General features: G+C 37.9%; 1 protein-coding gene across 1 annotated transcript; it reads left to right on the forward strand.

The window, feature by feature from the left end:
* The first annotated feature begins 2,013 nt into the window (after positions 1–2,013).
* Positions 2,014–2,496, forward strand: LOC143878793 (uncharacterized). The gene has a single exon (XM_077381025.1). The coding sequence runs from the start codon at positions 2,014–2,016 to the stop codon at positions 2,494–2,496; it is 483 nt and encodes a 160-aa protein (XP_077237140.1).
* The last annotated feature ends 9,816 nt before the right edge of the window (positions 2,497–12,312 follow it).

Consider the following 12,312-nt stretch of genomic DNA (forward strand, 5'->3'; position numbering starts at 1 on the left):
TTCGTGCAAGTATTTTAAAGAAAATAAATACAGTGGGGCCTAAATTACATTCTATGATCCAACCTACTCATTTGTTGTCCCATCACTTTATAAATAGAAGGTTAGGAAGATCCAACCCTCAAATGTTAGTTGGTTTCTATAATGTGCCATCACTCTATAAATCAGAAGGTTAGGATCATCTTATGAAGATAATTTTTGTGGGCAATGCCTATTTAAGTTGGACCTTAACAAATGAATGGTTTGAATCATCGACTACTTATTTTATTAAAAATACTAACAGTTAGGAGCTGATACCATATAAAACTCAAGATGGTGTAGTCCATACTCCATACTTTAGATGATCGAATCAAGGGCTCATGTGGTTATGGGGGAGTTGTGGAACCTAATTTTTCTTCTTCAAATGTCGTTTGTTTCCTATAATCCACACAATCCAACCCATTCCTTTTTTTGTGGATTGGACCGAAAATCACATTGTTCATTTTGCCGTCGCTCAATTTGTGGTTTCCTTCTGTAACAGGTTTCGTTACTTTGGAAGCGCATCCACTCATTGTCTTCTTCTTGATAGCGGACCGCTTATAGCCAAAAGAATGGAAAACCAACTCTTATTGCCGCCGTTTTCCGGCAAGTTTTCTTCTTGGCTGCCGGAAAAGGCTTATTGCCGCCATTTTCCGGCAAACCGATGATGCCGGTTTGTTCTCCCTAATCTGAAGATCACACCCTAAAATTTCAACGAGTTTTGACAGTCAGATTATGAGATCGAGCCCCTCAAAGTTCAAGTGGCAGATTATGCAATTTTGTAAACTCCTTCTGGTTTCAGAACAAGTCTCGTGGGGAAGATGACTTGTTTTAATTTTTGCGCCCTTTATTTTTTTCATGGGACAGCACCCTGTATGATACTTTATTTTATTTTTTTCAAAAAAAGTAGTCCAAGTTAAATCAGGAGGCAATATCATTATATCTATAAGAAAAGGGGGTTGTTTAGTTTGTAATTACAATTTTGCCACTTTAGTGTTTTATTTTATCGTAATGTGTATTTTTCACTATCAAGGGCGATATGGTAATTTTTGCCTGCATAAAGTTCTTTTGCAAGCGATGTTAGTAAATTTCCGTTTGCTTTTGAAATAAAATAAAAGTGACATATTGGAGGGCTATTTCCTAGTATGCCCATGTTACTTAACCTTAAATTTAAATGGGTATTTTTATTGTTTTGGGTTTAGACTCTGGCTCTTAGGCCAAAATCCAGTAACTTGAGCTCGGTACCCTGTTTCTGAGCATTAACCCTTAATAAACCCATCTTTGCTCCTCTTTCGGGTTTAGGTTACAAATCTCATATTGACCATATTTGGCTTTGTTTTTCAAGACAAATCTGAAGAAAGCAAGTTTTTCAAATATTTTGATTATCTTTTATTTGTGTATGTTATGGGAGGGCCTCTTGGATTCATGTAACAAGGTTTTAAAAGGATCCCTGCTGGCTTTAAGACACATTAGAGACTTTTAGAAAGCATACAAAGGGACTTGCAATGGGTTTCGATCGGCCCAACGGAAGATCCTAACCCTTATGTTATTTTAAGTTTTAGATTGCATCATATCAGGTTTGTGATTTTGGATAATAGTTATAAATTTTAATCAAATATTCTCTTGTATGATGGAATGAGGATATTATAATCTCTTTCATATGGTTGTATGTGACATAAAATTATAATTGTTTGGCGCCCACTTGAACAGGGAAGTGATTGGCCCAATGGAAAATCATTGTCCCGTTTGATTGGGTGGAATGAGAAGGTTGGAATTGAATAACTGGGCTTGGGATTCTTTTCAGCCCAACGGTGATAGAATCTCTAGTGCTAAGTTGTTCGATTTCGGTTTGTCTCATGTTAAGAAACCACTGTGTGTCGCGGCTTAGCCCAACCGAAGGGTCACAATGACACGAAGGGTGTCTTGAAGTATCACACTAAGAAATTGTCGGTGATATAAATTCTAACATTTTGGAAAGAGTTAGATTAATTTTGATGAATGCAAAATATACTCGATTGTGGATCAAGTGTTGTATTTACTGAGCAAATTGATAACGATGTTCTAATGACAATGATTTCACTTGGAGCTGTTGCTGGATATTTGTCTTGTATTGAACACTTAACTAGGACAAACTATGGGAAGTGGAAGGAACACTTGTATATTGCCCTCGGTCGCATGGAACTTGATTGTGCGCTTTTGATTGATGAACCACCTAAGGACTCGACTACAAGTACACCCGAGGCTAAGGTACTTCGTGCCAAGTGGGAGCGATCAAACCGCATGATTCTTATGATAATGAAAAGTACCATAAGTACGACCATTAGGGGTGCAATTTCTGACACTAAAGACAAAAAGGAATTGACCGCCAAGGAATACTTAGCATCAATTGTGGAGCAATTCAAGGGGACTTCCAAAGCACTTGCTAGCACCCTTATGATGCGGATGCTGACTCTCAGGTATGACGGACAGAGTCGTGCGTGAACACATAATGAAAATGTGCGACATGGTCTCTCAGCTTAAAAAGATGGAAATGGAAATTTCTGAAGGTTTCCTTGTCCACTTTATAATGACTTCTCTTCCTGTACAATTTGGACATTTTAAAATTAACTATAATACGCAGAAAGAGAAGTGGACTATGGGCGAGTTAATTGCCATGTGTGTCCAAGAAGAGAAAATGTTGAAAGCAGAAAGGCAAGATAGTGCTCACTATATCGCATTGGGTCCCACAAAGACCAATTTTAAGAAGAAGGGCAAGAAAGGTGGAAACAAAGGCAAAGAAGGTGAACCTGCAGATGGCACCACCCCTCAGGGCAAATTGGGTATCAAATGCTACTTTTGCAGGAAAAGATGACACATAAAGATTGAATGTGCCAAGTACAAGTCATGGCTTGAAAAGAAAGGTAATAATTTAGTTTTTATATATTTTGAATCCAATTTGATTGACGCACCTAAAGATACTTAGTGGGTTGATACTGGTGCATCTGTTCACATTACAAATTCTATGCAGGGTTACGTGCAAAGTCGGAAACTGAGCGAAAGACAATGGACCATTAAAGTAGGGAACTGAATAGAGATTGATGCGGAAGCCGTAGGGACATTTCGTCTCATTTTGGATAAGGGCTTTTGCTTAGATTTAGTAGATACTCTTTATGTTCCGAGGATTACTAGGAATTTAATTTCTGTTGCAAGACTTGATTCCTATGGTTTTGAATTTAAGTTTAGTAATGGACAATTTACTCTATTCCGTGAATCCCATATGGTTGGATCTGGTGTTTTGATGGAGATCTATATAAGAATAAATTATATTTCTCTTATGCTCAAAATTTATTTTCTCTTCATATGAATGATAAAATTGGAAATGTTGGTAATAAACGAAATCAAATGGACAACAACTCCTCAGTTCTATGGCATAAATGGTTGGGTCATATATTGAAAGATAGAATGAAACGACTTGTAAAGGAAGGAGTTCTTGAACCACTTGACTTTTTCGATTTTGGTGTATGTACTGATTGCATAAAAGGAAAATACACTAAAACTAGTAAGAAATGGGCAACCAAGAGTATGAGTCTACTAGAGATCATTCACACTGATATCTGTGGATCTTTTCCAACTCCGACAGTTGGTGGACAAAGATATTTTATTACCTTTATTGATGATTTTTCTCGCTATGGCTATATATGTCTTATCAATGAAAAATCAGAAGCCCTGGATATGTTTAAGATTTATAAAACCGAAGTTGAAAATCAACTTGATTTAAAAATTAAAGTTGTGAGGTCCGATAGAGGCGGATAATACTATGGTAAATACTTCGAAACGAGCTGCAATCTAGGGGCTTTTGCTGTGTATCTACAAGAGAACGGTATCGTTGCTCAATACACAATGCCAGGAACACCTGAGCAGAATGGTGTGGCTGAGAGGTGAAACCATACTCTTATGGATATGGTAAGAAGCATGTTGTGTAATTCTTCCTTGCCTGAGTTTCTTTGGGGAGAAGCCTTAAAGACGGCAGTGCACATACTAAATCGGGTTCCTACAAAGGCAGTTTCAAAAACTCTTTATGAACTATGGGTTGGTAGGAAACTGAGTTTAGGATACTTGCACATATGCGGGTGCTTGGCAGAGGCTAAAATTTACAATCCCCAAATAAGGAAATTAGATCCTAAAACTGTTACTTGTCATTTCATTGGTTATCCTGATAGGTCTAAGGGTTTTAGATTTTATTGTCCTAGTCATAATACCCGTATCATAGAGACTAGATACGCCAAGTTTTTGGAAGACGGCGACTCCAGTGGGAGTGTTGTGCCTAGGAAGATCACTTTTGAGGAAAACCGTGTTACAATTCCATTGCCAGTTTTCCAAGAAAAAGTGGTGTCTGTCCCCATTCATGAGGACATAGTCGAACCTGAAGGCATTCCAGACATAACACCCCCTACGGATGAGGGCACAGTAGAAGTTCCTACTGATCAGCCTTTGCACAGGTCGCAGAGAGAAAAGAGATCGGCCATTCCAAATGACTATGAGGTCTATCTTAATGAGTGTGAATATGAAGGAGAGATGGATGATGATCCCGTCTCTTTCCATCAAGCTATGGAAAGTAATCAGTTGGCTAAATGGCTTCAAGCCATGAAGGAAGAGCTACTCTCAATGGAGAAGAACCAAGTTTGGAAACTCACTGAGTTACCAAATGGAGTCAAACCAGTTGGCTGCAAATGGGTCTTTAAGACCAAACGTGACTCCAAGGGCGGCATTGATAGACATAAAGCAAGACTGGTTGCAAGAGGTTACACTCAAAAGGAAGGAATAGACTTCAAAGAGACTTTCTCTCCTGTTTCCAAGAAAGATTCTTTGAGGATAGTCATGGCTTTAGTAGCTCATTATGATTTAGAGCTACATCAGATCGATGTCAAGACTGCTTTTCTAAATGGACATTTGCATGAGATTGTTTATATGAAACAACCTGAAGGTTTTCAGGTTGAAGGCAAGAAACATTTAGTGTGCAAGCTTGACCGATCCATCTATGGTTTGAAACAAGCCTCTCGGCAGTGGTACTTAAAGCTTCACACAATTATCAAAGAATTCGGATTCAAGGAAAATGATGTGGACAGTGGGAGCAAGTTCATCATTCTAGTTTTGTATGTTGATGACATCTTACTTGCCAGTAGCAATTTAGGCATGTTGATGGAAACCAAGAAATTCCTTTCTAGGAATTTTGACATGAAGGATCTCGGTAAAGCTTCCTATGTTATAGGAATAGAGATTTACAGAGATAGGACTCAAGGATTGCTGGGATTATCTCAGAAGGCCTATGTTGAGAAAGTCCTGAAAAGGTTCAACATGGATAAGTGCGCAGCTGGCATTGCTCTTGTGATTAAGGGAGATATGTTTAGTGGTTCACAGAGTCCCAGGAACAATTTGGAACGGGAAGAAATGAAGAGTATTCATTATGCATCGGCACTAGGAAGTCTCATGTATGCTCAAGTTTGTACCCATCCAGATTTAGCCTACGTGGTCGGCATGCTTGGAAGATATCAAAGTGATCCTGGAATGGATCATTGGAAAGCTGTTAAGAAAGTTATGCATTATCTGCAAAGAACAAAGGACTATATGCTCACATTTAGAAAGACAAATAGCCTTGAGGTGGTTGGATATTCTGACTCCGACTTTGCTGGTTGTCGGGACACCATGATATCCACATCAGGTTATATCTTTATGCTTTCAGCATGACCAATATCCTGGAGAAGCGTAAAGCAAGGAATGAGAGCTTCATCTACGATGAAAGCGGAGTTTATCGCATGCTGGGAAGCTTCGGCACAGGCCTTATGGTTGCGGAACTTTATCTCCGGGCTTCAGGTTGTTGATACCATTAGGAAGCCGTTGAAGATGTACTGTGATAGTTCCGCCGCGGTTTTCTTTTCCAAAAACAACAAGTTATCAAACGGTTCGAAGCATATTAGATTGAAGTATCTTGTTGTTAGAGAAAGGATTTAGGATCAATTAGTGTTTATTGAGTACATAAGTAGACTTATGTAGGCAGATCTGATGACGAAAGGCTTACCATCTAAGGTCTTTAATGACCATGTAGCGCGTATGGGGTTGGTGAGTAAGTCCGATTGTGTTGATTAGTGAGAGTCTGCATAAAGTTTATAGACATAGTATTGTAATCACTTTTGAGATTTTGATCATGATAAAATAAAGTTATCTGTTTTTCCATTATTTGTATTGTGCACATTGAATCGATATTTTGAAAGCAGAATGTCGGTAATGACATAAAGTGGACCTTATTCATGTTGATAAGTTTGCTAACTTTGTGACCATGGGGAGGTTATTGGATAATGAATCCAATGATTACATGATCCGTTGTTAGTATAACTAATTGAACAGAATGTAAAGTTGGTTAATGAGAAATGTGTAAAGCCCATGCAAGCCAATTGGGAGACTATTGGATGTTTCCTCATATTTGGGTTTCCAAATATAAAGTTTCCATTTAAGATTGGAATTCTAGAATATCAATGAAAGTTCTAGAGTTGCCAAACTAAGGTTGTGGCTTTGCATTCAAGCAACCTTTCATCATGTTTTGGCAACCCTTCATGTTTAGCAATGTTTAGAAAGGAAAGTAACTCAAAATATACTTTCTATATTCATGGGAAAGAGCCAAAACGAATTGGGTAAATTTAGGAAGTTCTATGGGGACTTTTTACCTATATAAGGAGAGCTTTGGTCCCTCTTACAACACACCTTGACCTTGAGATCTCATAAAGAGAGAGTTCTTCTTTGAGAGGTTTCCCATAGACCATTTGGTGTGAAGGTAAGAGAAGAATCAAAGGGCGTTTCTGAGCCTCTCGCCGTGCTCGAAAAAGCTACGAGGATCGTCGGATTACACGCCTTCAAGAACAAGCCATGGCACAAGGCACTACAAACCCATCTCGTTTAATTTCAAGTTTTTCTTTGTTTTCAATGCCAAAGATCCAAAGGGATCACTAAAGTAATGTTTTAAAATAACACCCTCTTCCCAATTTTTTGACTTTGGGAGTTACAAATCTCATTGGGCAAATGCTGAAAAGAAAGTCACTTTTATGGTCCTTCCTAATCTTATTGAGTCCACTTGCTAAGTTTACATGATCAGATATGTTGACCCAAACAATAACTATAACTCTATAAGTATATAAGTATAACCAAATGCCAACGAGAACACCATGATTGGATGATCCTAGGCCCTTCATCAATGAAGTATTACTTAGGGTTGTGCAAAAGAAAAAAAGGTCAAACCAAGATCATGTGAGTCCCTCCCTCCTATAGGACACAAAAATTTCCTTCTATCAGCGGTTCGGCCGTAAAAGTGACTTTCGTTCTCTTACAGTTACTACCGATGTTGGTGGTGGTGGTGGTGGGATGAAGTTTGCTTAAAAAGAACATATATTCAGCTAACATTAAATTTAAACCAAAAAACAAAAAGAAGAAATAAGAAAATGATTTAAAATGCCAGTGTTAAAAGCCAAACGAAAAATGAGCGATAAGATTAGAATCCTAAGAAATAAATAATTGGGCCCCACCCTTAACAACATCAACATAGTTCGAATTGATTATCATGCGGGTGTTTTCATAGAGATCCCCTACATAAAAGATCACTCGAGCCAAACTATTCCAAATTACTAACCACACAATTAGGCTCTATTTCTTTCGACATAAAGTGGGTGCTAAGGTCCTGAGTGAGGGCCTACCAAGTATGGACCAAGATGAGACCTAGCCTGATACGGGACACGTTTAAAGGGGCCTAACCTAATGCTTCACAACAACTTTGGAACCTTTGACATATTAGTTGGGTACGTAACATTTGGTGTCAGAGTAGCCACCATATCCCGTGTTCGAATCATGAATGCTCAGTTCTCTTGTCGGGAAAGGAAAGGAAAGGGAAGTGAAGGGAAGGAAACTGACATGGCAGAAAGGAAAGTGAAGGAAAAGAAACCTGATAAAAAACCTGTCAGATGAGCGTTTCGTTGCACAGAAACCTGACAGAGATCTCACAGAAACTAACATAAACTACAAAAATATGCGTTTCGTTGCAGGGAAACTCAATAGAAACATGTTAAACAGAAACTGTGACAAACTAACATGCAGAATGATGCCAACATAGAACCTAGTCTAAAATAAGTGGGTCCAACCCTTTGAATTCAATCAAAATAAGAAAACCATGACAAACAGAAACTGAACAATAACAATGACAATCAAATTGTCACAAATATGGAGTTGCCAAGATAGAATTGCCAAGATATAAATCAGGCGGATAGTGCTCAACAACAAGAGGAAGAAGCCCCAAATTTCATAGATGAGAAACACAATAGCAAATTTCTCCCAAAAAAAAATTATACCTATTACTATTAGCTTACAATTACCGTTGAACATTAAACACGAAAAAGATACTCAAAACCCTAAACACAAAAATGATACCCACGAAATCTTGACCCGAGAATCTCACCCATAAAAACCCACTAATCTGTTGATAGAAACCCCAACCCTAAAAATGAAAATGATAAACCCTACAATCCACAAACAGCAACAATCCATCACAATGAGCAACAATCCACAAATGGGTATTGAAGAAACCGATCGAATCAAAGAGTTATATGAAAACCCATCAAAGCATGACTACCACAAAATCAACCCAATAAAAAACACAAGAACAACAACAAATGCGTACTATACAGACATAAGAACAACAAAAAATGAGTACTCTACAGACCCCAAAACAAACATAGAACCACAAAAACCCTTGTTCAGGTTTTTATAAACCCTATTTTCTGAGATTTTAGAAGATGAAAAAAGGAAAAAAAAACATTGAGAAGAAAGAAGAGAAATAGAGAGAGAGATTCGTACATGGTTAGAAGCTTGGAGAGGGTGGAGATGACGAGGATGCGTGGAGACAAGCATTCGGAGGTTGAAGACGAAGTCGCCTTTTTTTTTTTGGCACAGCAAGAGTCGGGGAAAAGTGAAGGAAAAGAGGTGTTTCCGATATTAGGGCTCGTAAACGAACCTCGAGCAAAGTCGTGGAAAGGTATTTTCCACGTATTTATTTTTGTTTTCCATGTAATATAAAAAAAGTTTCCATAGAAACTAAAAGAACACACAAAAATGAGGTTTCTGCGGAAAAAAACCAGTGTTTCCGCAGAAAACCGGGGGAAATAAAATCAAAAGAACACAGCAGAAAGGATCAACTACTTGGAAAGGACTACCTGATAAAATTGTGAAGTTATTACAAAGTGAGTCTTCATGGAAGAGGTGACTTGTGGGAAGGGCTACTTGATAAAAAGGCTAGAGTGAAAGCCGCACAGAGTCGGACGTCGAGAACAACATATATAGAAGTGTGGTGGAGTGTTAGGGTCCTGGGTGGGGCTTGCCTAGGTATGAGACTGTGTGGGGCCTAGACGGGTATGAGACTAGTTTAAAGGACCTACACTAACGTGGTCCATTAGCTTAGGAGCCTTTTGACGTATTGGTTAGGTAGCTATTTACTCCTATTTTCCCCTTAAAAATGAGTGTAAAATTTGTTTTGCTCCCACTTTATGGTGGAAGAGGCAAAGCCTAAAATAATTTTAAAAAAAGGAAGTGATATATTCACCCCCTTTTCTTCCCTAGGCCACCCACTCTAATGTATTTATGAGTACTCTTTTTCACTACAAGGGGGTGGCCCGTGGATAAAAAAGGGGCGAATATATCATTTCCCTTTTAGACAGGGGTGCAGAATTTGTTTTACTGGGTCATGTGAATTTTGAGCTGTGATATCTTCGTAATGGGATCCAATGAATAAATACTGGGTCATGTGAATGTCAGCTTGTGGACCCAATTGCTCAGTCAGTTGATGGACCTAATTGCTCCCTTGCCTATATCTTTTTCCAATAAAGTTTAAGGACCTCTTTGATTCAGATATAGTATATGAAGAGGAAAATGAAATGATGAAATCGAATTGTTTTTTATAGGGGGGCACAATGAGAATGTGTTGCTCTAATTATTTAGGGTTTGAGTGAACCTTAAGCTTGCATTATACCTTCCACACCTTTTCTTTTTCTTTTTTGTTTTTTACTCATGAATTATGAAATACAAAAAGAAAAAGGAAGGTCAGCTTTTTCCATTTCAATGCTCTACTCATATTTCAGGTTTCCCTCCTCTCTTCTTTTTTTCTTTTCAAATAGGGTTTTGTGGGCCCAAATAAATTTCAGTATAATGGGCCAAAAACTCACTGGAACTATAGAAGTTTTTCTCATTTTAGAACAGAGATGAGATTGTAGTGGTGACCATGTCCCACATGAACTTCATCACTAACTAGTACTTAGTAATGATGGTTGTTGGGTCCTCCATCCCCTTGTTTGTTTAATATCTCACCAGCAGTTGATTTGGTTGTAGTGCTCTTTGTGAAAAGAAATATGAACCCAGGAGACAGGAGAGAAGAAAACAAAACAAAAATCTCTAATATTTGAAAGTCATACTATACAGGAGGGGGAATGATAATGTGTACAAGCTCTACAAGGAAGCTCGGTCTATAAGCTATAGCTATCATCCAATCAATGCGTGAAAACTGTCTCATAGAATCATTCAATGGGGTGAGTTTTGGTGCATGGCCCATCCATTTGCAAGTAGGGGTGTAAACGGATCGAATTCGGAGCGGATATGGCTATATCCGAATTCGATTACAGTATACACTATCCGAATTCGGATTCGACGGATATTTAATATCTATTACCGAATTCGTATCCGCCGGATATTGTTCGAATTCGGATATTATCCGTATCCGTTTATTCGGTAAATTCGAACATTTTATTGCGGCACTTTATCTTTTTTCTCCTTCTTACTCGAATGAATATTTCAAACCCTAAAACTAGACTTCTACATTCTCTTCACAAAATTAACTCTCAAACCCTAAAATATATGAGATCCTCTTCTTCCTTTTAAAACAAAGGCAGAGAGAGAGAGAGAGAGAGAGAGAGAGAGAGAGGGATGGATGATAGTGTTGGTAGTGGTTTTTGGGTTTTTTTTTTTTTTTTTTTTTTTTTTTTTTTTTTTTTTTAATATATATGATGGAATGGGTTTGGGCCATTTTTGTTTTTGTTTTTTTTTTCTAAAAAAAAAATTCACTTTTCTTTTAGAAACAAAAGATAGTGTGTCATTACTAAAAATAAATATTAATGATATTATTAATAATAAATAAAAAGGATTTACTTCTCGGATTCGGATGTTAAACGGATCGGATATACCATTTACCATATTTGCATCCGCTAAGAGCCGGATATCTCATAAACGGATTTAGATAATATCCGCTTGAAACGGATTCAAATAATATTCGCTTTAAACGGATTCGGATGCGGACGGTAATCGAATTTCCGAATATCCATTTACACCCCTATTTGCAAGGCCTGATAGATTAATGGTTTAGATCATTGAACAAGCTGGTCTTAAACTTTTCCCTGTTCATAAGTTTTCAAGGAAAAATATGAGCATGCATGATTCGGTGTATAAGCCATGCCATCTCTAAGATCTATTAGTCCAGTAATCTACAAATCTAAGCTAAGTTTGCAAATGAAGATCAGTCCTTTCTAAATTTCCAATAGATCTTGTATCTTTCCATTAATAGGATGTCCATTTGGAATGGAAGCAAGACCATGGAGGTGAGAGGGTTTACCGGATCAATGGTCATGATTGTACATACATGTCCGGACTGGAAACTTATTGTCATAGTCATTCTCTTGTAATTGAAGACACACATTGACATTATTGAATGTAATCAATTGGTGATTCTTGTTTTAATCGTCGTAGGTAATTTGATGATGGCCAGCATTGTCCAACTTATGAGATTTTCTGGTATCCACGGCAAGGCCTATCATTTTGTGGATGCTATTTCCTCAGATGTGAGGCTCCTTACCATATTAGGCTCTATTTGTTTTAGATTTCCCCCCCTTTTTTTTAGAATGTGACAACTGATTAAGGGCCAAAACCGATTATTGGATTGGAGCCCACAATCGGTTGTCAGTCCAAAATGGATTTGAGTCCAATAAATCAGTTTGGACCCCAATCGGTCCGAAAAAAAGGTTATTTGAATTGTGTTTAAATTTGACCCCAACAATCAGTTTTTGATTCGATTCAACCTTGTTTTAGATTATGACAACCGATTGTGGAGTCCTCAACCTATTATTGGACCGAAAATTGCACTAAATTTGAGTCCAATAATTGGTGGGGACTCCACAATCCGTTGTCATAATCTAAAACAAACATGCTGTTAGCAATTGGAAAACAGTCGCCACTGGATTTCTG

This window comes from Tasmannia lanceolata, unplaced genomic scaffold (assembly GCF_043159265.1).
Source record: "Tasmannia lanceolata isolate RefF3 unplaced genomic scaffold, GAP_Taslan_0.1 ptg000006l, whole genome shotgun sequence".
Lineage (NCBI taxonomy): Eukaryota > Viridiplantae > Streptophyta > Magnoliopsida > Canellales > Winteraceae > Tasmannia > Tasmannia lanceolata.

Bases quoted from the DNA above. Each gene is read 5' to 3' on its own strand.
- LOC143878793 (XM_077381025.1), top strand. From the start codon at position 2,014: ATGCAAAATATACTCGATTGTGGATCAAGTGTTGTATTTACTGAGCAA.